Consider the following 23,641-nt stretch of genomic DNA (forward strand, 5'->3'; position numbering starts at 1 on the left):
TCAAAGCCAGCTCTTAGGAATTTGATGCAGTGGTCGTAGGACGATTGTCTAAGGGTTGGACGACCCATGTTCAGGGCCTAGGTGTGAAATCGAATCCTGATAGCTACAATGATGTGTACGTTGTGGCATTCTCTAACTGAAAAGATATGTATGTTGTGGAGTCAATACGCACACCTAAAGTTTACCTCTCGTCTTACTTTAATTAACCGACATTAAGTAATTGATTTCGAAGTCAACGAAGGACAGGTTTCAAAAGTTTACTCGTTAACCAAAAAAAAAAAACTATTAAGTTATATAAAAATTTTCATTATATAAAAACTACTTTCGTTATTTTTGTGAAATAAAGATAAAATAATCTTTAGGATTTTTTTTAATTTTTTTTAAAAAAGACTTACATGTAAATCCTAATAAATGAACTTATTATCCAATAAATAAGTGAATTTATTATCCAATAAGTCCTAGGATAATTAATGATGTTTTTCATCAAACATTACTAAAAAAAGTTACTAATATAACAATTTAAAAATTATCATAAAAAATGTCGCTAATTTAGTGATAGTTTAAAAAAAATCATAAAAAAAAAAGTACTTAATTTTTAACTTTCATTTGAAAAATTCATCACAAAAAAATTTCACCAATAAATTTTAGCGACAATTTATAAAACCGTGACAAAAAAAAAAATCACTAATTATCAATTTTTAACGACGTATAAAAAATCATAACAAAAAATAATTTTTAACAGAGATTTTATTATTGTTTATTTTCAATAAGATTTGATAAAAATTAAGCCCAACTATTAGTACCTACGGGTAATTTACCGATTCTTGTGCCATAGGATAAGGCAGGTTACATTTCATCCAATCAGTGAGAAAATTACTCAGACAAGCAGTGATTATTCAACCTTATGATACATAAATCACCAACATTTGGCATTTGTTTTGAGAACTCTGTTTTCGCCACCCCAAAAAAAAAAATGTTTGGCAAAATTGTTCTTGAAAACTGATTTTGAGAAAATTTGCCAAAATAGATCGTATTACAAACTGTTCCCTAAATTCTCAAACATTAAAAATTATAAGAAAATGCAAATGGCAGGAAAACAACAACGTTACCAAGTCCCGTTATTTGATTTCACACACAGACACACACACACAAAAAAAAAAAAAAAAACACAGAAAATTACAACAAAAACAATGAAAAAAAAACCATAAAGGCTCTAAGCTTCTTGTTATATCTGAACTAGAGCAAAGATAACGGGGCAGAAAAAAGAAACGATACAAAAATCATATAAAGCACATGAGGCACATAATGATACGGACTTGTATGTGAATAATGGTTAGATAAAATGGAAATAAAGCACATGAAGCCTACAGAAGCAAACAACTAGGTTCAACCAATCCCATGTAGATTTCAAAAGCATTACTTGTAACTGTGTTTCCAAGCATATCATCAAAGGTAAGCATACACTTAATACTGACTAGGAAAGTCGACATCATTCATGTTAACAGTTCATTTTCATCAGTTTCTAGCTACTCACCTGATCCCTTCTAGGTCTTTGTAACAAGTTTCTAGTTCAACCGAGCAATATGGTGTCAACTGGTTTCCATTTGTTGCCCCATCTGGAATTTCTTGTTTGTCCTCAAAACCAGCATCGTCAGACTCTGTTTGTGTTGGAGGAGCGGGCAATACCTCTGCCACCAACTCTACCAATTCTTCAACACTGTCTCCCAAACGTGATTCACATTCCTCTATAATCTGCAAAACAATGGAGAAACAACTGAAAAACAGATTTGCAGACAAGCCCCGCTTGTCCACCAGAAACATGTTTGCCACTTATTCATCAACTAGCATGGCTAGATATTCATTCACAGTTGATCACAATTACTTATAAAAATAAAATAGAACATATACACTTCATTAAAAAATCAAAAAGCGAAGCATCAAGAATCACCGAAAAATACTGAGAGTATATAATTTTTTAACCATGTTCAGTGATGCTGAAAAGAATTTGTAACAGCATTCTATAAGAATTACCGGGTCGATTTCAACCACAGAAGAAGGTCTAATGTTGATGATGTTGAGAATCTCGGCTTTCGCTAGGTTGTACTTTTTACATTTTTTCACAAATTCGGTAATTCTCTCTCTCGTCTGATTGCAAGCAGCGCTCTGCTCCAAATAATCAAAAACCTAAAATGCAATAACAAACAATCAACCACATGAAGCTTCCCAATACTGTATCCTAATAGAAGCAAAAATAAGATTTTTCGCAAGTATGCAACTTTGAATTCTGATTGTGCAACAGAAACAATAATCCGTGCAGAATCCTTTGCAGCCCCTCTAGATTGTAAAAAATCAAGCACTTCGAAATTGGTAAGTGTGCCAGCATTGGCTTTTACTCTGCAAAACATTCAATCAAACAAATTACAGTCACCCAAAAGTTGAAAGATGAAAACAAAAATTTGTAGAGAGCCAGCTCATTATTACAAGAGAACTACATTAGCAGAACAAAAATCAATAGGTTCTAGGGGTTGATCCATTTAAAGGGTAATTACGTACATCTTCATCACCAAGGAAACAAAGATCAAGACCAACTAGCTTTGAAACAATATCACTCTCCAAATATCCACCGGAAGGAACCAATTTGATATATATCTGCAAATTTGAATTTTGTATAATAAATGAATGCAAATCCAATGAAAATACACTCGGTCAAATAATACTTAATGCTAATTCCATATAGGTTTGAAGATATAAAAGTAGCTGAACAACTTCAGAATTACATATTTGTGCTTGAAATTTATTCTACATATGGACTGCAATGTTGTTAATATTTGGGAACTTAGAAGTAATAAAATTTTGAATGCTTTGATTAAACTCCAGGCAGATAAACAGGCCTTTGTACAATACACTATAAGGCTATGCTATGAAGCATGGACACGCCAAAATGGAAGCCGTGGCGGTGTCGGACACGGGGACACGCCGGGGACACGTACAAGACACGCCATTTGGCGTGTCCCTTTAATTAATTTATTTTTTTGGTACGGGACACGTCGGGGACATGTCGGCACATGGCAAGAGGACACGGCAAGGGGAACAAAACAGAAAACCCTAACTCGAAGAAAGAGGAGAAGAAGAGCTAAATCCAAAATCAAAAGAAGAAAAGAGAGAAGAGGCGTGCGAACCTGTTCATCTCCATCTCGATCGATCGATCTCGATCTCCATCGATCTCTGTCTCCAGTTGATCTTCCATCACTTCTTGACCTGGTACGTCTCTATTCTCTCTCTTCTCTGGCTCGCCTCTCGTCTCTCTCTCTTCTCCCTTGTCTGGCTCACTTCGTCTCGCCTCTCTCTCTCTCTCTCTCTCTCTCTCTCTCTCTCTCTCTCTCTCTCTCTCTCTCTCTCTCTCTCTCTCTCTCTCTCTCTCGTCTTCTTTTAACCCTTTCGTCTGCCTCTCTTCTTTCCCCCTTTCGTCTGCCCCTCTTTCTCAAACTGAAATGTTTCGTTGACCACCTCAAAAGATAATATACTATATATATTAATAGTTATTATCTAACATATAATATACTTATAAGATAATATATAATCCATATTATAAGATAACATATATTTATACATATTAATAAAATAAATAAAAAAACACATGTAGGTAAAATAAAAATAAAAAAATTAATTGGAACACATTATTTAAAAAATATAATAAATAAATAAAATAATTAATATGTATTAAAATAAAAATATTTATAAAAAAATTAAAAAATTTGCCGTGTCCCCTGCCGCGTCTGTGTCCCCATTTTTTAGAAATTGCAGTATTCCGTGTCCGTGTCCGTGCTCCATAGAGGCTATGTTTGAATCTTGGATTGTCAAGTAGAAGAAAAGACAAATGAAATGAAATTGCTTATACTTATTTTGCATAATTGAACAGAAAAAGTAGTTTTTTTAAACTAAATTTCAATTAATTTTTTTCTCATTTGCTCACCTAAACCCCTTCCCCCCCCCCCCCTCCCCAAAAAAAAAATAGAATAAAAATAAAATAAAAGTTCATTGACTTCATTTTTCTTTATTTTTTAAGTTCACAAGATTGAATGGCTAATTCTAATATAAAGGAAATGAAATTGATTTTCTTGACTATTTTACCTTCTTTTACTCCCTCTCTCTCTCTCATATTCGCACCCACCAACACAATGGGAAAAGGCAAATTTTGGGGGTTTTTGCTCGAAACTTGAGAATCAGCATTGAATGTTGTTGAAATTTCAATAAAAAATGAAACAGAAACAAACATAAAAAGGAGTTCATGGAAGCCCTAATGGATTCAAGGCTCTCCTAATAATCTGTGTTTGGTTGAGGGATTTGGAAAAGAGGTATATGGAAAACAACCATTCCAAACACACACATATGTATATATATATATGGAAAAGAATACAAGGAGAAGAAGAGGGGTGGGGCATACTGTTAATCACTACAACAAATTGTACTTTTGGAAACTAAATTTTTAGTCACAAAAAGTCAAATTTTATTTAGTCACCGAAACATTTTCCCGACTAAACTTTTTGGTCGCCGGCTTTGTCACCGGATGATTGTCGGGGAAGGTATTGGCAACTAAAAAATATTTAGTCGCCGAAAGTACTAAATTGGCGACTAATGTTTTAGTCGCCAAAAGTAAAGGTATTGGCAACAAACAAAATCTTTAGTTGCTGAAAGGCTAAATTGGCGACTAATTTTTTAGTCGCCAAAAGCTTACAATTAAATTTAACATCACATTTTCAGCTACCAAATTTTTGTCGCCAAAAGTTGAATTATGTAGAGTGACCAAAGTTTTAGTCGCAAATTTTCTGTTTTTTGTTCATCTTACTTTTTTAGCTACTAAATGTTTAGTCGCCTAAAGTCTAATTTTTTTGTTTAGCTACTAAAATTTTAGTTGCCTATCATATTTACTACTAGGTGAAATGACCATTTAGCATGGTACAAATTACTATAATAATCTGTATCACAACAAAAGATAATCTATATACCACGGCAATAAATATTTGTTCGATGTCAAAAGTATTCTGTATCCCGCCAAAAGTTATATGTACAATTCATCCAAATTCACACAAAAAGCAGAGGAGGACAAAAAAACAGGATTATTCAAAAGTGTAAATTGTCATCCGTACACAAAAATGAAAGATCCACATGTCCATGCCAAAAGCCATCTAGAAAACAAAAATTACATCCATTAGTTCCATATAGCATTCGAAGATAATTTCACAGTTTTGGTGTATTTGTCTTTTCTTCAACTTTTTCATGGCATGCAATTTTCCTTATTGATTAGCCTCTATTATTATTACATTTTTTAGGGAGACAGGTTTATCTGCTTGTTACTTATTGGATTTTTGTGCTAGGGAGAGAGTTGCTGGGAAATTCTCCTTTGTTTAACCTAGTGAATTCAATAAAAATTTACAATTATCTCTCTGCTTCTTTCTCTATCTAATTTTTCTCTCTCTCTCCAATTTCATTGTACGTGAATATATATATATGTGTTATGCAGTTATCAGTATTTTTATTTTTGAAGACACCCAATCAATGGGTTAGAGAAACTCCAACACTCATAGGCATTTTTCCTAACAAAAGTACATAAAAAGATCATGTACGTATAATCTGTTTCTGAACACACCTGTGTATTATGAACTGGAAGTCAATTTTTATTTTACTTTCATGGTTTTTCAAAACCCACAAGTTGAATGGTGAATGAATTGTCTGCCTCACGACATTATCTTTCACTTATGGTTATTTAAACGGCAGACTTCTACAGCATTGTAGAAGCTTTAGCATAAAAGAAGCATTTCCTACAAAATAATCTTGCACATAACATAGTGTCCCAAAAACAAACAAAAAAAAAAAAAGACAAAGAATATGTTTGGCAAAGGTTGTTGCCTTATGTTGAAATAGGGACATGCATGGCATTGTCACTTTTATTTGAGAGGAAGTTTGAAAATTGTTGTAGTTCATTGTGTGTATGGGTGTGCCTCACTTAACAAATAAGCTAAGAAGAAGCACCCGTGACATCCATAGAGTGGTTCGGGAGTTATTTTGCATTTTCGCCCCTCGAACGGCCTTTTTCGACTAAGTTTAAGGTGTTTTTCACTCAAACTCCCAACCTATGTGAGCTAATTACATCCCAGCTGTCCCCACAAGTCCTATTTGTCATGAGGAAGCCACCTGTGATATCCATAGAGTGGTTATATTTTTGCCCCCCCAAACGGCCTTTTCCGACTAAGTTTAAGGTGTTTTTTACTCTAACTCCCAACCTACGTGTGCTAATTACATCTCAGCTGTCCCCACATATCCTATTCGTCACGAGTAAGCTACCCGTGACATCCATAGAGTGGTTCGGGAGCTGTTTTATATTTTTTTCCCTTGAACGGCCTTTTCTAACTAAGTTTAAGGCGTTTTTTACTCCAACTCCCAACCTACTTGTGCTAATTATATCCCGTCTGTCCCCACAAGTCTTATTTGTCACGAGGAAGCTACCTGTGACATCTATAGAGTGGTCCGGGGGCTGTTTGCATTTTTGCCTCCCGAACAGCCTTTCTCGACTAAGTTTAAGGCGTTTTTCACTCCAACTCCCAACCTACATGTGCTAATTAAGACATTTTTTTACAAAGTTGTACACCATAGTTTCTGACTGTTTGTTGCCCTTATCTATTTGTAGTTTATATTATTGTGGAGGAGCTGCAGTTAGTGATAGATATTGAGGATATGAAGTCAAAACTTAATGAACTTGACTCAAAGCTAAGTGAGGTTCTGCTAGCAACTTACTTGAATGATGCATTAAAGCCTGAACATCAGTAAGAGAAAGAATTTCTTGCCTTTGATATAACAAGAAAACAAAGCAAAACTATGAGAAAGAGAAATAGAAAGAAAAGGAAAACAATCAACAGGAAAGATGGGTCTATTACTGCTCCTATTCCTATTTTGTACTTTTCACAACTTCTACTGTATTGAAAGCATTTTATTTTCTCCCCCCTTCTCTTTTTTTTTTTTTAATTTTTTTATTTTTTATCACAAGACTTACCAAATACAAGACTTGCATGAAAAGAAAGAAAGAAAGAAAGAAAGAGATAAACCTTAAACATAGAAGAGGAAATAAGCAAGCAAAATTTACAGAAGGAACATGGTTACATTTGAAATCCCTACACTTAAAAACCAGGCCATTAAGAACCTTTTTTTTGGGTGAATGGCCATTATGAACCCAAACCATGAGTAATCAAACAAAAAATCAATAACAAGGAACACAAACTCAAAGTCAACAAATTTAGAAAATCTATAAAACTATAACTATACCTAAAAAAAAAAAAAAAGGAAAAAAAAAAAGAGAGAGAGAGAGAATATCATACACAGATTATAGAACAAATAGAGATGAGTATTATTAACAAATTGCTTATTGTGACTATGGTCAAAGGCATACATTAAAAGGACAAATTAATTAGATTTGTCTAGTAAACTCAAAAACAGTCAAATAAATATACCAAGGACAACGAAAAAAAGGAAAACAAAACACTTTTTTTTTTTTTTTTAAGAGAGAGGATAAATATATATACCTAAAGATTCTTTAAAAAACAAAAAATGAAGACAAGCAACATGTAAGAAGCATAAGAAAGGAAGAGAAGGCGTTTGTTACCACAACAGAACACGCCAGACTTTCCAAAGCCAAAAGAATCACCTAATCACACCAATAGAAGAGAAAACATAGCACAATTTTGAAGAGTTTAAAAAAAAATACACCCAATTACTGTATAACAGAGATCACACCAAAAACATATTATACAGACAAGAACCATATGAGAAGCGTAAAAAATCAAGACAATATGCATCTGAGACAAAAAAAAGCTTACATATGCATCTGAGACAAACTTATGAACCATATGCATTTGTGCCCAGTTTTCATACACAAAAATTGGTACTAGTTAAGCACCTTTGCTCTCAAACTCATAACATGCATGCCCAAAAATAAGATTGGAATGACAAAGGTTAAAACCTATAATCACAACTCTAAACATCTAATGGATTAAATTCATTCAAGGGGAGGATTGTATAGTGTTATGAGAAAGAATTAATGTCTCTGCATATTTTAGACTGCATTTCGATTTTGAATGCATTCTTGATCATTTTGAATGTAATTTGATTTTCTGCTACTTACAACATTTGTCTTTGTCCCCTTTACATTCTAACACATTTTAAGTGCTCTTCATTGAGGCAAGCAAAGAACCAGGTGGTTCTCTCCACTTGGCATGCCCAAGCATTCATATATGAGTCCAGAGATCATTTTAAACTGAATAAACACAGCTACAAACAACAAAAAATTCCAATGAGAGATTTTATTTTATACTTTCTGTGCTATTTGCAAGCAGAGATGGGTAATGAAGGGATTGTTCAAGCTCTGTAAGAGAATTGAAACCAATCATGTGACACTACCACCAACAGTGAAAAATGGTATCCACATTCCTACCATTGAATTAAATACAAAGAAGAAATAAAAACAAAAGAAAAGCATGCCTACTCAAAAGACCAACAGTGCCAGTCTTGTCACCAAAAACTTATGAAGCACAGGAGAAATGGACAAATTTAATGACAGTAAGCACAACGCAAGCTGTGTAAATCCATTAGTGAAGATAAGATTACTAATTTATCAGTAAGTGAAATCACAAGGCATAGAAGTAGAATAACAAGAGCAATAATCATCTTAGCAATAGGATAAAAAAAAGTTGTCATAGAAAACAATGACTTCATATATTAATGTTCCAACAATGACCTGATATGTTAATCTAGAAAACAATGACTTCATATATATCCCTTATTGTGGTTTTTTTTCCTACAATTGCAGGCTGAGATGATCAATTTACGAGACGAAGCCACCCAGTCTGGGACATCAATGACCCAGGAAGAGCTTTGAAGACAAGTGTTTGGAGACAAGTGTTTGGTCATCCTAGTGTTTGGTGAATAAATTTATTTGACATTTTCCTTTGCCCTCTCCCTCTTTAAGAGCATTGCTTGCTTGCTTGTCATTCCTTAGTGTCTTTTGTATCTACAACATGCTTTCTGGTTCCTTTAATAGCAAATTATGCTTTCTGGTTCATTTGTGCCGGTATTTATTGAAGACTATGTTTGTTTATTGTTCCATATATTACAGTGGAACAGCAAGGTGGACATACAGTTCACTGTTAAAAATGCCTATTGGTTAAGTGAGAGGGTCAGGGAGAGGATTGTCCAAATGGTTAGTAACCCAAAATTCTTATCATTTGCTATACATGACAACCCATTTTCCTGTTTCTCCTCATTTACAAAGAGTTCCCCGTTTGTGATTCTCATTTTACAAATGCATAGGTTTCCAACCCTCTTAAACATGGAGCACTTTAAAAACTAAATTAGTTACACTTTCAAAGTATATATATTAGCAACAAACTCATACGCAATACTCATTTTGACTTGTTATGTGTGGCTACATCTTTTCAATAAACTAATGAAAGAGAAAGGAAAAAGTGGGGGAAATGTATCAAACCACTAAAATCAAGCCCATATTTAGGACATCAAACCCATAGAACTTTAGAAATCAAACCACAACAACCAAACCCATTTCAGAAATCAATACGAAATTAAACTGAATCAAGAATATAAAACCCTAGAGCAACAATCAGAAAGGGGGAAATAGAGGAAGGAGAGAGAGAGAGAGAGAGAGAGAGAGAGAGAGAGAGAGAACCTGTGATCTGCGGCGGTGGCGATGGCGATCTGAGGCGGTGGCGGTGGTCTATGGTCTGGTGAAGTGGGGTGAGGTTTGGTGTGGTGAAGGAGAATTTTTGTTGTGTGAGAGCTGCGAACAAATTTTTTGGTCTAGACGGAGAACAGGGGCGGGCGCCAATGTTAAATAATTTCCCTCTAATCCCTCCAAAAAAAAAAATTCACCTTTAGCGACTAAATTTATTTTTTGTCGGTAGCCAAATCTCAATCAACGGCGACTAAAATATTAGTCACCAAAAGTATTAATTTGGCAACTAATTTTTTTTGGTCGAAAAAAATGAATATACGATGATTAATATTTTTTTTAGTCACCAAAACTGAACGGGTGTGTTTAGTTTGGTTTTGAGAAATAAATTTTTAAAAACAATTATTGAGAAAGAGTTTAATTTTTTTTTTAGATTTGTTTGGTTGTATATTTTGAAAATAGTTTTGAAGTGTAAGAATTTGGAATGATTTGATATTTGGGATACTTACATATAGGTCCTAATAAGCGGATTTATTGTCTAATAGGTTGTATGAAAAAAATTTGTCATAAAAAATGTCACAAATTGTAAGTTTTAGCGACAATTTATAAAAATCATGACAAAAAAATCACTAATTGTCAATTTTTAGCGACAAATATAAAAAATTGTCACAAAAAAATTATTTTTAGCGACAATTTTACCAAGGCTTATTTTCAATAGAACTTGATGGGAATTAAGTTCAACTGTTAGGACCTATTAATAATTTGTTGTAGTTGAGTAGACGTGTGTGAGAGAAAAATGATTGATTGATGTGTAAGAGATATAAAGTGATTTTAGAATTTTTTTTTTTTCTAAAATCACTAAACCAAACAAAATTTTAGAAAATTTTTCTCCAAAATTTCTTTCTTAAAAACAAACCAAACAATGCCAACATTTTCTTGCAAAATTGTTTGGTTGCCAAAGAGTAATCATAACAAATATCACCGTTATTTGGCAACTAAAGGTGTGTTTCGTTTGGTTTTGGAAGATAAGTTTTCAAAAAAAATCTTGGAGAAAGAGTTTAGAAATTTTTTTGATTTGTTTAGTTGTATATTTTTGAAATAGTTTTGGAAAATAGGGGTTTGGGATGATTTGATATTTTGTTATAATTAAGTAGATGTGTGTGAGAGAAAAAATGGTTGAGAAAGAGAGAGGAGAGAAAAAAAATGATTGATTGATGTGTATAAGAGAAAAGTGATTTTGAAAAAAATTTCCAATCAAACAAAATTTTGGAATTTTTTTTTAAAAAATTGTGTTTTGAGAGTTAAACCAAACAAGGTCTAAATTTTCTTTTGTCGGCAAAAACTATTACACGATGACTAAAAAAAAATTGCAGCCCAAAATATAGACTAATGGCGACAAATACAATTTTTAGTCGCCAAAAATGTCACTTTCGGTGAATAAAAAAAATTTTAGTCGCCAATAACTAATATATCGCGACTAAAAAAATTTAGTAGCTATACACTAAATCAACACCGACTAATACATTTTATAGTTGCCAAAAGTGATATTTTTTGTGGCTAAATTCTTTTTAATCATCAAATTTAATCGCTAAAAATATAAATTTTTATAGTAAATGGTGGCAGAAGCAACCGTAGCAGACGGTGGTACCCGCGGCGGCAGTGGTATATCTTTCAGTAGCTCTACAACACGCACTCGCTATTAATGTCTAGCCTAGCTTTCAAGATGAATTTAATTTATGCTACATTACACTCAGCCCCTGGATTTCAAAAAATTATAATACTCTTCAAATTTTTAATGAAAATTTATAACAACAATTTAAGGGGAAGTAAGATCTGATTCTAGACCCTCCTTGATGAGATTCAGGAACACATTTTCAAATATTCATCTCGTTTGGTTTTAGAAAATTAAATTTATTTTTCAAAAAATTAAATTTTTTATTTTTCATATATTTTTTTTAGTCAAAAAATTTAATATTTTAAGATGTTTTATTTTTATTTTTTGGATACACCTAGATACAGTTAAAAATGATAATATTTATGAACAAAATCTTTACAAAATTCATCAAATACAAAAAAAAAAAAAAAAAAAAAAAAAAACACTAAAAATTGAATACATTTTTGCATTCTTGTGTATTTATTAAATTTTATTATTTTTTTAGTGGATTTTTTAATATTCTAAGTAAATTTTTTACTTTCTAGATGCATTTAAAAAGTAAAATATTTGTGCAAAAAAACTCAATTTTCAAAAAATCAATAAAACCAAAGAATTAATTTCACTTTTAATAGGATTTTGTTTACTATTTTAGACTAATCTAATAACAGATAAAAAGCTTACAAATTTAGGACAATGCCAGCCTAATACTCTTGGGTACTCAAAGTAAAATCTCAAATGAGATTTTTTTTATATTTGAATAATACTTACTAGTTTGTTTTCTTTTTACATTGTGCCATTTTTAAAAAAAATATTAAACTCATTTATATATATAATCTTATAATTAGGATGAGTTTTATAGATTTTATTTATTGGTTTTATTTTGTCACACTTTGAGATTAAATTAAATTTTTTGCTCGGCTTTCAGACAAAAGAGGTGTGATAATTAATTTTCAAATATCTTGACAGACTAATAGCGACAAATTTTTTTTTCTTCCCCTCTTGAATATTCTAAACCAATTCACAAGAGATAACAAAGCTTCTTTGATCATCAATCCAATTTTGCAACAACTAGAAACTGGAAAACAGAACAAATGCCCCTCAAAAATCAAATTATTCAATAGTTCAAAATTATCATCGTAGCATGTGCACGTGGTGTTCCTATTCAATGAGAATGTATAAGAGGAAATGAATGGTATTGACCTTATCTTCCACTCAACCGATTAAGATGAGTTAGTCGGCTCCACCCATCTTGTGACTACTGCTCTTATTAGTCTATTCAATGAGAATGTATAAGAGGAAATGAATTGAACTGACATTGTCTTTCACTGAACCGATTAAGATGACTTAAGTCAGCTCCACTCATCTTGTGACTACTGCTCTTATTAGTCTAAGAACACCACGTGAACGTATTGCACTAGCATTTTGAGACATTTGAATCCCCAAATACATAATACATGAGAATTTAATGCTTGGTAGTGTAAATTCACCATACACATTATAAAGTAATCACAAATTCTATTCACCATTGAAAGCTATTGTTCTCCAAAGTTTGTGCTCAGTTCTATTTCTATTCACCAGTGAAGTTTTATTTTGAATAAGTTTGGGACTAATACAATCAAAACATAGAGGATCAAAATAACATGCATACTTTCAAAACCATATTTAACCCTTGAAAGCTACAAGTATAACAAAAAGCAGAGAAAATGAGTGTGATATAGTCCTCTGCAGCCCAACTTCTTCCCATCAAGTTTCATCGACAAACTAGCAAGATCTCCATCTCCAAGCTCCGAGTATAACAATTTTTCTCTGCTTACTGTCAAAGTGCTATATAATTTCACTAAAGAAAATCAAATTTTTGAAACTCCACAGGTGCCACTTCATGCCCAAATCTAATACCCACCAAGCAGCTTGAATCACCTTCTAAATAAGCTTTCATGAAAGCAACCATAACCCCTCCAACAAACCTCCTCATGGGCTCTCTAGACTTGCCTTTTTACACAAATAATAACTTGTCTTCCCTCTTATCCCCTTTGTCTCATCATCTAACATGTCAACATGACCATAGTCCTTAGCAACAAAATAACAAGCCAGTTCACAACATTCCTTGTAAAAATCTTCATGGTTGATTCCCTTAGGAGCACAAGGAGGGAACAAAGGGTTCTTTTTCACTTCACCTAAACCTGAGCCAATCTCTAAAACCGCCATGTCGAGATCAAAGGAATGAGGTATGTAAGTGAGGACTGGTGGGGGTGTATCCCTTTGTCCATGCCATCAACAGGGTCTATGCCTATTAGGGCTGAAAATTTTAAGGATGGAGTTGTTACTTTGCCAAGAGCTAGAGCGAAAGCAGCCTTGCCTCCACAACTATGGCCTGACAGTCTGATTTTGGTTAGGTTTGGTTGAACATGGGTTGGAAGCACCTTGTGGAGTCCTGATGGTAGCCAGTATGTTATTGCAACCGCGGACTTGATTTCATCGGTTGAGTCTGGTCCAGCCACTGTATATAACTGTTGCAGTGCACAAAAAGAAATTGTTATGACAAATGTTTAGCTGATTTTGCACAAATTTGATGGACTAAAATTTGAAACCAGGGCAGAGTCAGGATCTTTGTCAGGGGAATTCTTACTAGAAGTCTAGAACTATATATGATTATTTTTTTCTTAATTGAAAATTGAAAGAAGTAAATATTTTGGAGTGGGATAATAGAAACGAAAAACACAATTCAACATAATAATGTAAACACAAATCAGCAAATAAGTAAACTCAATAGTTCAGTCCCTAAATGTATTTTACAAAATTAAACCTGCAAAGTGAGTGGAACAGGATGCAGCCAGCAGAATAGATAAATATCTGCTAAGTAGGTTGTTTTACATTGTGGAGTAGAAAAAAAAAATTTACCGTGAAAGAAAACAAGAAAATGCAGTAACAAAATTTTATAGTTGAAACACAAAATTTTATCCTAATTCTCTTCTATCAATTGTAAAAGAAAAAAAAAATTTAAAAAGTGCCTTGAAAAACCGTATGAAATTCACATTTTCTCTTCTATGTTGTATGGGACGGAGTGTTGGGCAACTAAGAAACAACATGTAGATACGATGAGTGTGGCTGAGATGAGGATGCTAAGGTGGATGTGTGGTAAGACTAGACAGGACAGGATTAGGAATGAGTGTATTCGGGAATGGGTAGGAGTAGCACCGATAGAAGATAAGTTGAGAGAGAATCGTTTGAGATGGTTTGGTCATATTCAATGGAGACCAACAGAGGCAGTAGTGAAGAGATGCGATGCTGTAACGGTAGATGGAAGTGTTAGGGGACGAGGTAGGCCTAGATTAACGTTGACTAGCGTTATAAATAGAGATATGAATCTACTTAATTTGACCAATGAAATGGCCTTTGATAGGGCCGCGTGGAGAAGAAGGATTCATGTAGCCGACCCCATTTGATGGGACTTAAGGCTTCGTTTGGTTTGGTTTGGTTTATCATGAGCTGTGTGGGACATGAAAAACAATAAACTTGAAAGCCAAAAACATACTATAAAATCATAGCCTTAGGCCTCTGTGCATTGCCATGACAAAATTGACGTAATTGGGTTAAAGAATTATCATAGAATTGAGAGGTTGGAAACAAGGAATATGAATTTCTTTGTAACATATCACAGAAAAACTTTATAGTCCATTCATAAATCAATCAAAAAAAGAGAATTTAGATTGTGTCAAAGAGAGAAAAGAACTAACCTGAGGAGCAACAACAATGAATCCGTGGGAAGCGATATGTCGGATGAGTTGAGAGTAGAAAGAGTTGTAGAGAAGATAGCCATAGCCATGAAGCAAGCAAGAGCAGAAGAGGGAATTCACCAGCTACATCTGGTATGGCAATCAAAAGTGGCTTTGGAGGGGGAAGAGACAGTGAAGACTTGGTGGTGCAAGTGTTTGGTTCAGCACTTAGAAGAAGAGTTGTGTACTTTCCAACATCAAAGACATTTGTAGTAATGGGAGTGGTAGTAGTAGGAGTAGGAGTGGAAGAGAGTGAAGATGAGGACGGAGACATGACTTTGGCAACAATCTTTGAGAACTTTTTCTATCTTTTGTATGCTCTGTTTTTCTTTGCCTTGGGATAAGTTTTAGTTGCGTAGCCTCTATAGTATAGGCCCACCCACACTCACCTTGTTGGGTAAGCAATGTTGTCCTGTCTGTCTTTACTAGTAGGAAATTAAGAAACATTCGTCACTATTGATACGTAAATATTATTGTAATTGAGAGGGTAATTTTTGGTAAAAATTGGGCCGAGCAATGAGATGGGCTTTGTGGCCCAAAGTGCCAAAGACTTGGTGGAAAGGCCGCAATGTTACTCCGGCCCAGGAAAGGCCGCAATGTTACTCCGGCCCAGGAGAGGCAAGGCTACTCCGGCCTAAGAGAGACAAAGTTACTTCGGCACAGTGACTGTAAAAGATACTTCGGTCCGAAGTATCTTTGGAGTTATACCGGTATTGGGGCTAGACCGGCCGAAGTCGTTGGTTCGGTCTAAGACCATACCATGGGTTCTACATGGAAAGCTGAGATAAGAAAGGGAAAAAACAAGAACCGAACTAAGGATGAGTTCGGTTTACTCAGTGGCTCTGCATAGCCAAGCTTATTTCGGTCATATAGTAGTTCGGCCAAAGTAAAAACCATCCCACTTGGTTTAAGCAGTGGGGGAGGGTGTAAAAGGATAAGCATTATCCTTAGGAGTATGAATCCTAGGAGGACTCTGCATGGAGGAATAAAAGTCCTACTAGGATTGTGCCACTGGAAACTTATAAAAGCTCACAAACATCACCTTGGAGGAGGTAACAGAACATAATTTTTCTAAGAACATAGAGCTTTGTCTATTTGTCAAGTTTTCTGACTTAGGCATCGGAGAGGTTTCCGGCACACACCCGCCGGCTAGCTTACGTTTGTGTTTTCAAGTGACAAAGCGACGTCGTACGGAGGAGCGTGGACTTGGTCAATAGGATTATACGAGGAGAATTATTTCTTCCCCGTACAATTGGCGCCGTCTGTGGGAACAAACAGACAAGAACAAAAAACCTCTTGACTAAGCTTCTCCTTTTCTCAATCAATGGCACACATTGAAGAACTACCGCAGTCCGCCGTCGACGGGCTAACTCCAGATGGGGGCGCAAGGCGAGAAGGATTACCCTTTGTCCCTCCTATGGCAGATCTGGAGCCCCAACAACATAACTCCAGGAGGAGTGGCAAGGGAAGGCGGAATAACAGCCCTCGTCACTCTCAAAGTCCTGACAGGCAAAGGAGGAGGATTGATCCTCAAGCCCTGGAAGATCGCGTAAAGGAGCAAGATGAACTAATTCGGAAGATGGCGGCGGACATGGAGGCTTTGAAACGCCAGATGAAGACTAAAAATGTGGCGACAGGAGAGGGGCGCAAGCACAAGACGCCCCCTCGCCACTCAGAGAATCGTAGTAGGAATACTACACCCTCCCAAGGAGAGAGCAGAAGCCTCAGGACAGGCGACACTCATTCCTTATCTTCCAGAACTCGTCACTCCAGGCCTGAGAGGACGAGATCCGAAAGATCATACACTGAAGGAAGCACGTATTGGCCTTCGCACTCACACCAAACCAGATCTAGACAGACAGAGCTGCTCAGGTCATCCGACTTACGAACCGTGCTCGAAGAAAAAGCACGATGCAAGGAGGATGCCAGGGCGCGCGATCCACACAGAGTCTCTGCCTTACAACGGTTGGCTCCTCGGACGCATGGAAGCGTCGAGGTTGGAATGCCAATACCGCGCCCAGCGTATGAACCAACGGACAAAGCCTTAGCAAGACTACAGACTTCGCCGTTTGTTCCCGTAATTGAAAACGCGCCCCTACCAACAGGCTTCCTTCAGCCGAAATTCACTACATATGAAGGGAAGACGGACCCGTATTCACACTTGAGCCACTTTCGCCAAGTCATGGCTGTGTACAGGCGAAACGAGGCCTTAATGTGTATACTCTTCCCGTCAAGCCTTGGCGACCTAGGCTTGACTTGGTTCGAAAAACTCCCAGAGGGCAGCATAGCCTCCTGGGCCCAATTGGCAGAAGCGTTCGTAACAAGGTTCCGAACAAACACTAAAACGCCGGTGGAAATAGACCAGTTGCTCTCCATCGACATGAGTGAAAAAGAGACCCTCAGATCTTACAACAGTCGCTACTGGGAGACATTCAACCAGATTGGAGACTGCCCCACCAATCTAACCACTGCGCAGTATAAAAGAGGCCTTCCAGTCGGAAACAGACTAAGGGACTCTATCACCATGACACCACCCCTTACCATGGAAGCCCTGATGGAGAGAGTGCATCAGCACATCAGGGTAGAAGAGGATGGCGCACGTGCCAAAGCAAAATCGAGTGCGGCCGCAGTACCAGAAAAGAAAACCTCAGCGAAGGTCAACACGGTAGACCGAAGTAACAAGAACGGACGTGGCAAACGAGATAGTGGAGAGGACCCAGACAAAAGATGGTTAAGAATCCGTACCGCCATAATTACGGTGTTCAAAAAACCAATATATCGGATCCTGAGCGAAATAAGAGATGAGCCTTTTGTCAAGTGGCCAGCCAAGCTGGGAGAAGCTCAGAAAGACTATGATGACAGATCACGATGCACCTTCCACAAAGAAAAGGGGCACCGAACTGAGAATTGCACGCCACTAAGACAACACTTGGAAGAATTGGTGGCAGCAGGCCACTTGGACAAATACATTGAAGGAGGGACACAACCAGCCCCCCAGGATCACAATAACCCCAACGGAATGCCAATCGACGCCCCACCTCAAGGAATTATCAATGTAATACATGGAGTCTTTGAACCTGAGCATGTATGCGAACTCAGGGGATCAATCAAGAAGGCTGAGCACTTTAGAGAGGTGCTAAGTGCCCAACCTGCCATCAAGAAGGGAAAGACAGAGGCAACAAATGTCATGTCCTTTTCGGATAAGGACTTGGATCGAATATACTGTCCTCACAATGACGCTCTGGTCATCACTCTCCGAGTCAAGGATTTTGACGTCAAGCGGATTCTGATTGACCAGGGTAGTTCATGTGAGATCATGTACTACGACACATTCAAGCAACTGAAGCTACAAGATAAAGACTTGACGCCTGCAGTTTCTCCCCTAATTGGATTTAACTCCATGCCAGAGTGGCCCATCGGCAAAATAATCCTTCCAGTCAGAGCAGGAAGCGTAACAAAACAAGTGGAGTTCCGGGTATTGAAGGTCCCCTCCACTTACAATATCATCCTGGGCAGAACATGGCTGCATGCCATGCGATCGGTGGCGTCATCTTACCACCAAGTAATGAGGTTCCCCAATGACACCGGTATAATTGAAGAGGTCTATGGAGATCAGATCATGTCAAAGCAATGTTTCGCCACGGTGAATGGCAGCCGCGTTGCCAAAGGATATGTTCATTCGGTGGAAGAACCAGAAAGTAATGAACTATTCGCAGACGTCGGTAAAGAGGCTGATCAGAAAGCGGTGGAGGACTTGGTGGAGGTAAAAATAGATGAGAAGAACCCGGATAAGTTCTTCTTGCTTGGCTCATCGTTGTCCAGCACTGAGAGATTAGAGGTCTTGGAATTCTTGACCTCTAACATCGAAGTGTTTGCCTGGATGCCTTACGACATGCCAGGTATTGATCCAAACTTCATCAGTCACCAACTCAATGTCCACCCATCTGCCAGACCAGTCATTCAACGCACACGCAGATCGGCACTCCACCACGCCGAAATAGTGGCAGAAGAGGTAGGCAACCTGCTGGAGGCAGGAGCAATAAGAGAAGTGCACTACCCAAGATGGATCTCCAACACAGTCGTAGTGCCAAAAAAGAATGGTAAATGGCGTTTCTATGTCGACTACAAAACTGTCAACAAGGCCTGCCCAAAAGATAGTTTTCCTCTACCAAGGATAGATCAACTGGTGGACCTAACGGCAGGGCATAACCGACTTAGCTTTCTGGATGCATACAGAGGCTACCACCAGATCGCCATGCATGAACCAGACCAGGAGGTCACATCCTTCACAACACCAAGGGGATTATATTGCTACAAGGTCATGCCCTTTGGCCTAAAGAACGCAGGGGCGACATTCCAACGGATGGTCACCAAGATGTTTGAACCATTGTTAGGCAGAACAATGGAGGCTTACATCGACGACATGGTGGTCAAAAGCAAGGATGAGAAAGACCATCTTAAAGACCTAAGCAAGATGTTCCAGATCTTGAAGAAACACAAGTTGCGCCTCAATGCGTCCAAATGCGCATTCGGAGTTGGATCTGGCAAATTCTTGGGCTTCCTTGTGACCAACCGGGGTATAGAAGCAGACCCCTCTCAGATTAAAGCAATCCAGGAGTTGGAGAGACCAAACTCAGTCAAAGAAGTGCAGCATCTCACTGGTATGGCGGCCGTGCTCAACCGGTTCATAAGCAGGTCATCAGACAGACTACGACCATTCTTCCAAGCTTTAAAAGCCAAGTTTGAGTGGGATGAAGAATGCGACCAAGCTCTGGAAAGCTTGAAGGAGTACATGTCTTCCCCACCACTACTTGTTACTCCAGTACCTGGTGAAGAACTCTTTTTGTACCTGGCAGTCTCTCAGCACGCAGTTAGCGCAGTGTTGGTTCGTGCAGATGGAATACAACACTTGCCCATCTTTTATGTCAGCAAGACATTATTGGGAGCCGAAACAAGGTACTTGCCCTTGGAGAAACTAGCATTAGCATTAATGATGGCCTCCAGGAAATTAGCGCACTACTTTCATGCCCACACCATAGTCGTCCTCACAGCCTTTCCACTAAAAGCTCTGTTTGAAAGGGCAAACTTTAGTGGGCGAATTTTGAAGTGGGCAGTAGAGTTAGGGCAATTCGACATCAAATTCCAACCCAAGACCGCAATAAAAGCCCAATCTTTGGCAGACTTCGTCGCAGAATTTACTCCTGGTAGTCATCATATCTGTCCAGTCGACCTAACTGACACAACCGAACTAGGGATGGAAGTTGACGCCGGAATAGCGCAACCCCTAGCAGAAGACACTCAGTCAGACTCCAAAACAAACCAAACTAAAAACAACAAGGAAGAGGCAAACCAAGACTCACCAAAAGTCCAAACAGATGGCGAGGGGCAGACTGCAAGCATGGACATTGAAGAAAACACTACTCTTGACCCCACGACATCATCTGATCCTTCCACTTGCTGGAAGTTATTCGTTGGAGAGATGTGGAAGCTCTTTGTGGATGGAGCATCCAACCGGCATGGTGCAGGGCTTGGCATAGTCCTCATCTCTCCAGACGGCCTGGTTGTAGAGCAAGCAATCAACCTTGGCTTCCCAGCATCCAACAATGAAGCGGAGTATGAGGCGCTTCTCGTAGGACTCAAGTCAGCATACTACATGAAGGCCACCGAATTAATGGTATACAGTGACTCTCTGCTGGTGGTAAACCAAATTTCTGGCGAATACGAAGCAAAGGATGACAGAATGGCCAAGTACCAAGAGTTGGTCAGAACAGAGATCAAGAAGTTTGATGTAGTAAGGATAGAACAAATTGGCAGGGAGGAAAACAGCAGAGCGGACGAACTAGCAGGCTTTGCTTCAATGGCAGATACATCCATCTCTCATCCATTACTCCTTGACTACTTACCAAGACCAAGCATAGAAGACCCCGAAGCAGAAGAGGTATATTGCACAGAATTAGGCCCCTCTTGGATGGATCCCATCATCCTGTTCCTAAAAGACGGCATCCTACCAGAAGAGAAAAAAGAAGCCAACAGAATAAGAGCAAAGTCGCAGCGATTTTGGCTATCTCCATCTTTGGCACTTTACAAGAAGTCATTCTCAGGGCCTTACTTAAAGTGCGTTCATCCCAGCAAAGTGGAAGCATTCTTGTTCGAAATACACGAAGGGGTGTGCGGAAGTCATCAAGGGGGAAGGTCGCTAGCTTACAGGGCCATTTCGCAAGGATATTGGTGGCCATATATGCAAGCAGACTCAGAGAAATATGTGAAGAAGTGTGAGAAATGCCAAAAATTCGCGCACCAAATACATCAACCGGCTAGAGAACTCCTACCATTGACCTGCCCATGGCCTTTCGCAATGTGGGGCTTGGACATAGTAGGACCACTTCCAACAGCACCCGGCGGCAGGAAGTTCTTTCTCGCAGCAACAGACTACTTCACAAAGTGGGTGGAAGCAGAAGCATTGGCATCAATCAAAGAAAAAGACATGAAGAAGTTTGTTTGGCAGAATATCATCACTCGGTTTGGCATACCAAAAGCACTGATCTCAGACAATGGTACTCAGTTCGGCGGCAGAATCTTCAGAAGCTTTTGTGAAGAGTACAAGATAGAGTTCTACAATTCTACACCGGCATATCCTCAAGCAAATGGGCAAGCAGAAGCATCAAATAAAGTCGTCTTGGATGGACTAAAGAAAAGGCTAGAAAAGGCAAAAGGCAAGTGGGCGGATGAACTTCCTCATGTTTTATGGGCTTACCGCACCACACCTCGGCGATCAACAGGAGAAACACCATTCTCCTTAGCCTACGGAATGGAAGCAGTAATCCCACTAGAAGTTGGCCTCCCCACAATTCGAAGCGAGAATTTTGATCCTGACTTGAATGGAGAAGCCATAACATTGGAACTTGACCTTGCAGAGGAAAGAAGGGAAAGAGCACTGGTTCACATTGCCGCATACCAACGAGAGTTAATCAGAAAATACAACAAAAAGGTGCATCCAAGACAATTCAAGATAGGCGATTGGGTACTGCGCAAAGTAATGGGAAACACCTCAAACCCAGGAGATGGCAAGTTAGGCCCAAACTGGGAAGGTCCTTATAAGGTGGTTGGGTTAGCAGGCAAAGGGGCATGCCACCTAGAAGACACGGATGGCAAAGCAATCCCTAGGCCATGGAACACGACCAATCTCAAGTTATTTTACTTTTAGCTTTTCCTTTTTCAAACATGTGTAATTTTTTCTTCCTTCAATAAAACGAGAAATTCTTTTCAGTACAAGTTGTTCTTTGTAAAAGTTAGCCTTAAGGTTAGGCACATTGCAAGCATTTTATTCTAAGATTAGCTGGAAAAACTAACTTAGAGGTTGGCTGGATTAAACCAACACCTTCCTAAGCCCAGGATAAGGATCCAGGCTGCAGGACGTTTGGTCGGAATAACCAAACATTATTCTAAGATTAGCTGGAAAAACTAACTTAGAGGTTGGCTGGATTAAACCAACACCTTCCTAAGCCCAGGATAAGGATCCAGGCTGCAGGACGTTTGGTCGGAATAACCAAACATTATTCTAAGATTAGCTGGAAAAACTAACTTAGAGGTTGGCTGGATTAAACCAACACCTTCCTAAGCCCAGGATAAGGATCCAGGCTGCAGGACGTTTGGTTGGAACAACCAAACATTATTCTAAGTTAGCTGGAAAAACTAACTTAGAGGTTGGCTGGAATAAACCAACACTTGTTACTCTTCAGCCGAAGTACGGGTATGGCTGAAGAGTGGTTGGCTGGATTAAACCAACTCTTGTTACTCTTCAGCCGAAGTAAGTGCAAGGCTGAAGAGTGGTTGGCTGGAATAAACCAACACTTATTACTCTTCAGCCGAAGTAAGGAAAAGGCTGAAGAATGGTTGGCTGGAATAAACCAACACTTATTACTCTTCAGCCGAAGTAAGTGCAAGGCTGAAGAGTGGTTGGCTGGAATAAACCAACACTGGTTACTCTTCAGCCGAAGTAAGGGAAAGGCTGAAGAGTGGTTGGCTGGAATAAACCAACACTTATTACTCTTCAGTCGAAATAAGTGCAAGGCTGAAGAGTGGTTGGCTGGAATAAGCCAACCTGTTACTCTTCAGCCGAAGTAAGTGCAAGGCTAAAGAGTGGTTGGCTGGAATAAACCAACTCTTGTTACTCTTCAGCCGAAGTAAGTGCAAGGCTGAAGAGTGGTTGGCTGGAATAAACCAACTCTTGTTACTCTTCAGCCAAAGTAAGGGTATGACTGAAATTGGATTGGCTAGATTAAACACTTTGTACTCCTCAGCCGAAGTAAATATATCGGCTAAGGAGTGGTTGGCTTGTAAGCATAGTACAGACATACATATCAGAACCGGAACAAGAGTTCAACAAAATTTTCATTCATTGAAAAGCAAGTACAAGAGGAACATAGCCCGGTTACAAAGAAAAGGTAACAAAAAAGGAGAAAAAATTAGGAAAAAAGCTCT

General features: G+C 38.1%; 1 protein-coding gene and 1 pseudogene across 5 annotated transcripts; both read right to left on the minus strand.

Annotated features, from left to right (window-relative positions):
• Positions 1-1,381: 1,381 nt before the first annotated feature.
• Positions 1,382-9,917, minus strand: LOC114257012 (uncharacterized). 4 transcript variants are annotated; one of them, XM_028196721.2, is made up of 6 exons: positions 9,731-9,917; positions 7,655-7,696; positions 2,554-2,649; positions 2,277-2,394; positions 2,032-2,184; positions 1,382-1,752 (listed from the first exon to the last, which is right to left on the minus strand). In XM_028196721.2, the coding sequence occupies exons 3-6, from the start codon at positions 2,559-2,561 to the stop codon at positions 1,531-1,533; spliced, it is 501 nt and encodes a 166-aa protein (XP_028052522.1). In that variant the 5' UTR covers positions 2,562-2,649; positions 7,655-7,696; positions 9,731-9,917; the 3' UTR covers positions 1,382-1,530. The 4 variants fall into 4 exon arrangements, with proteins under 4 accessions (XP_028052522.1, XP_028052523.1, XP_028052521.1 ...); XM_028196722.2 differs by lacking the exon at positions 7,655-7,696 and adding an exon at positions 8,174-8,319 and having other exon boundaries at positions 9,731-9,880; XM_028196720.2 differs by lacking the exon at positions 7,655-7,696.
• A 3,198-nt stretch (positions 9,918-13,115) lies between these two features.
• LOC145814506 (chlorophyllase-2-like) lies at positions 13,116-15,466 on the minus strand (annotated as a pseudogene). The gene is made up of 2 exons (XR_014357847.1): positions 15,122-15,466; positions 13,116-13,894 (listed from the first exon to the last, which is right to left on the minus strand). The product of XR_014357847.1 is annotated as a chlorophyllase-2-like (transcript).
• Between the last annotated feature and the right edge of the window lie 8,175 nt (positions 15,467-23,641).

The sequence above is a fragment of the Camellia sinensis genome, unplaced genomic scaffold, assembly GCF_055761805.1.
Source record: "Camellia sinensis isolate YWXY unplaced genomic scaffold, ASM5576180v1 Unanchor11, whole genome shotgun sequence".
NCBI classification, from domain to species: Eukaryota; Viridiplantae; Streptophyta; class Magnoliopsida; order Ericales; family Theaceae; genus Camellia; species Camellia sinensis.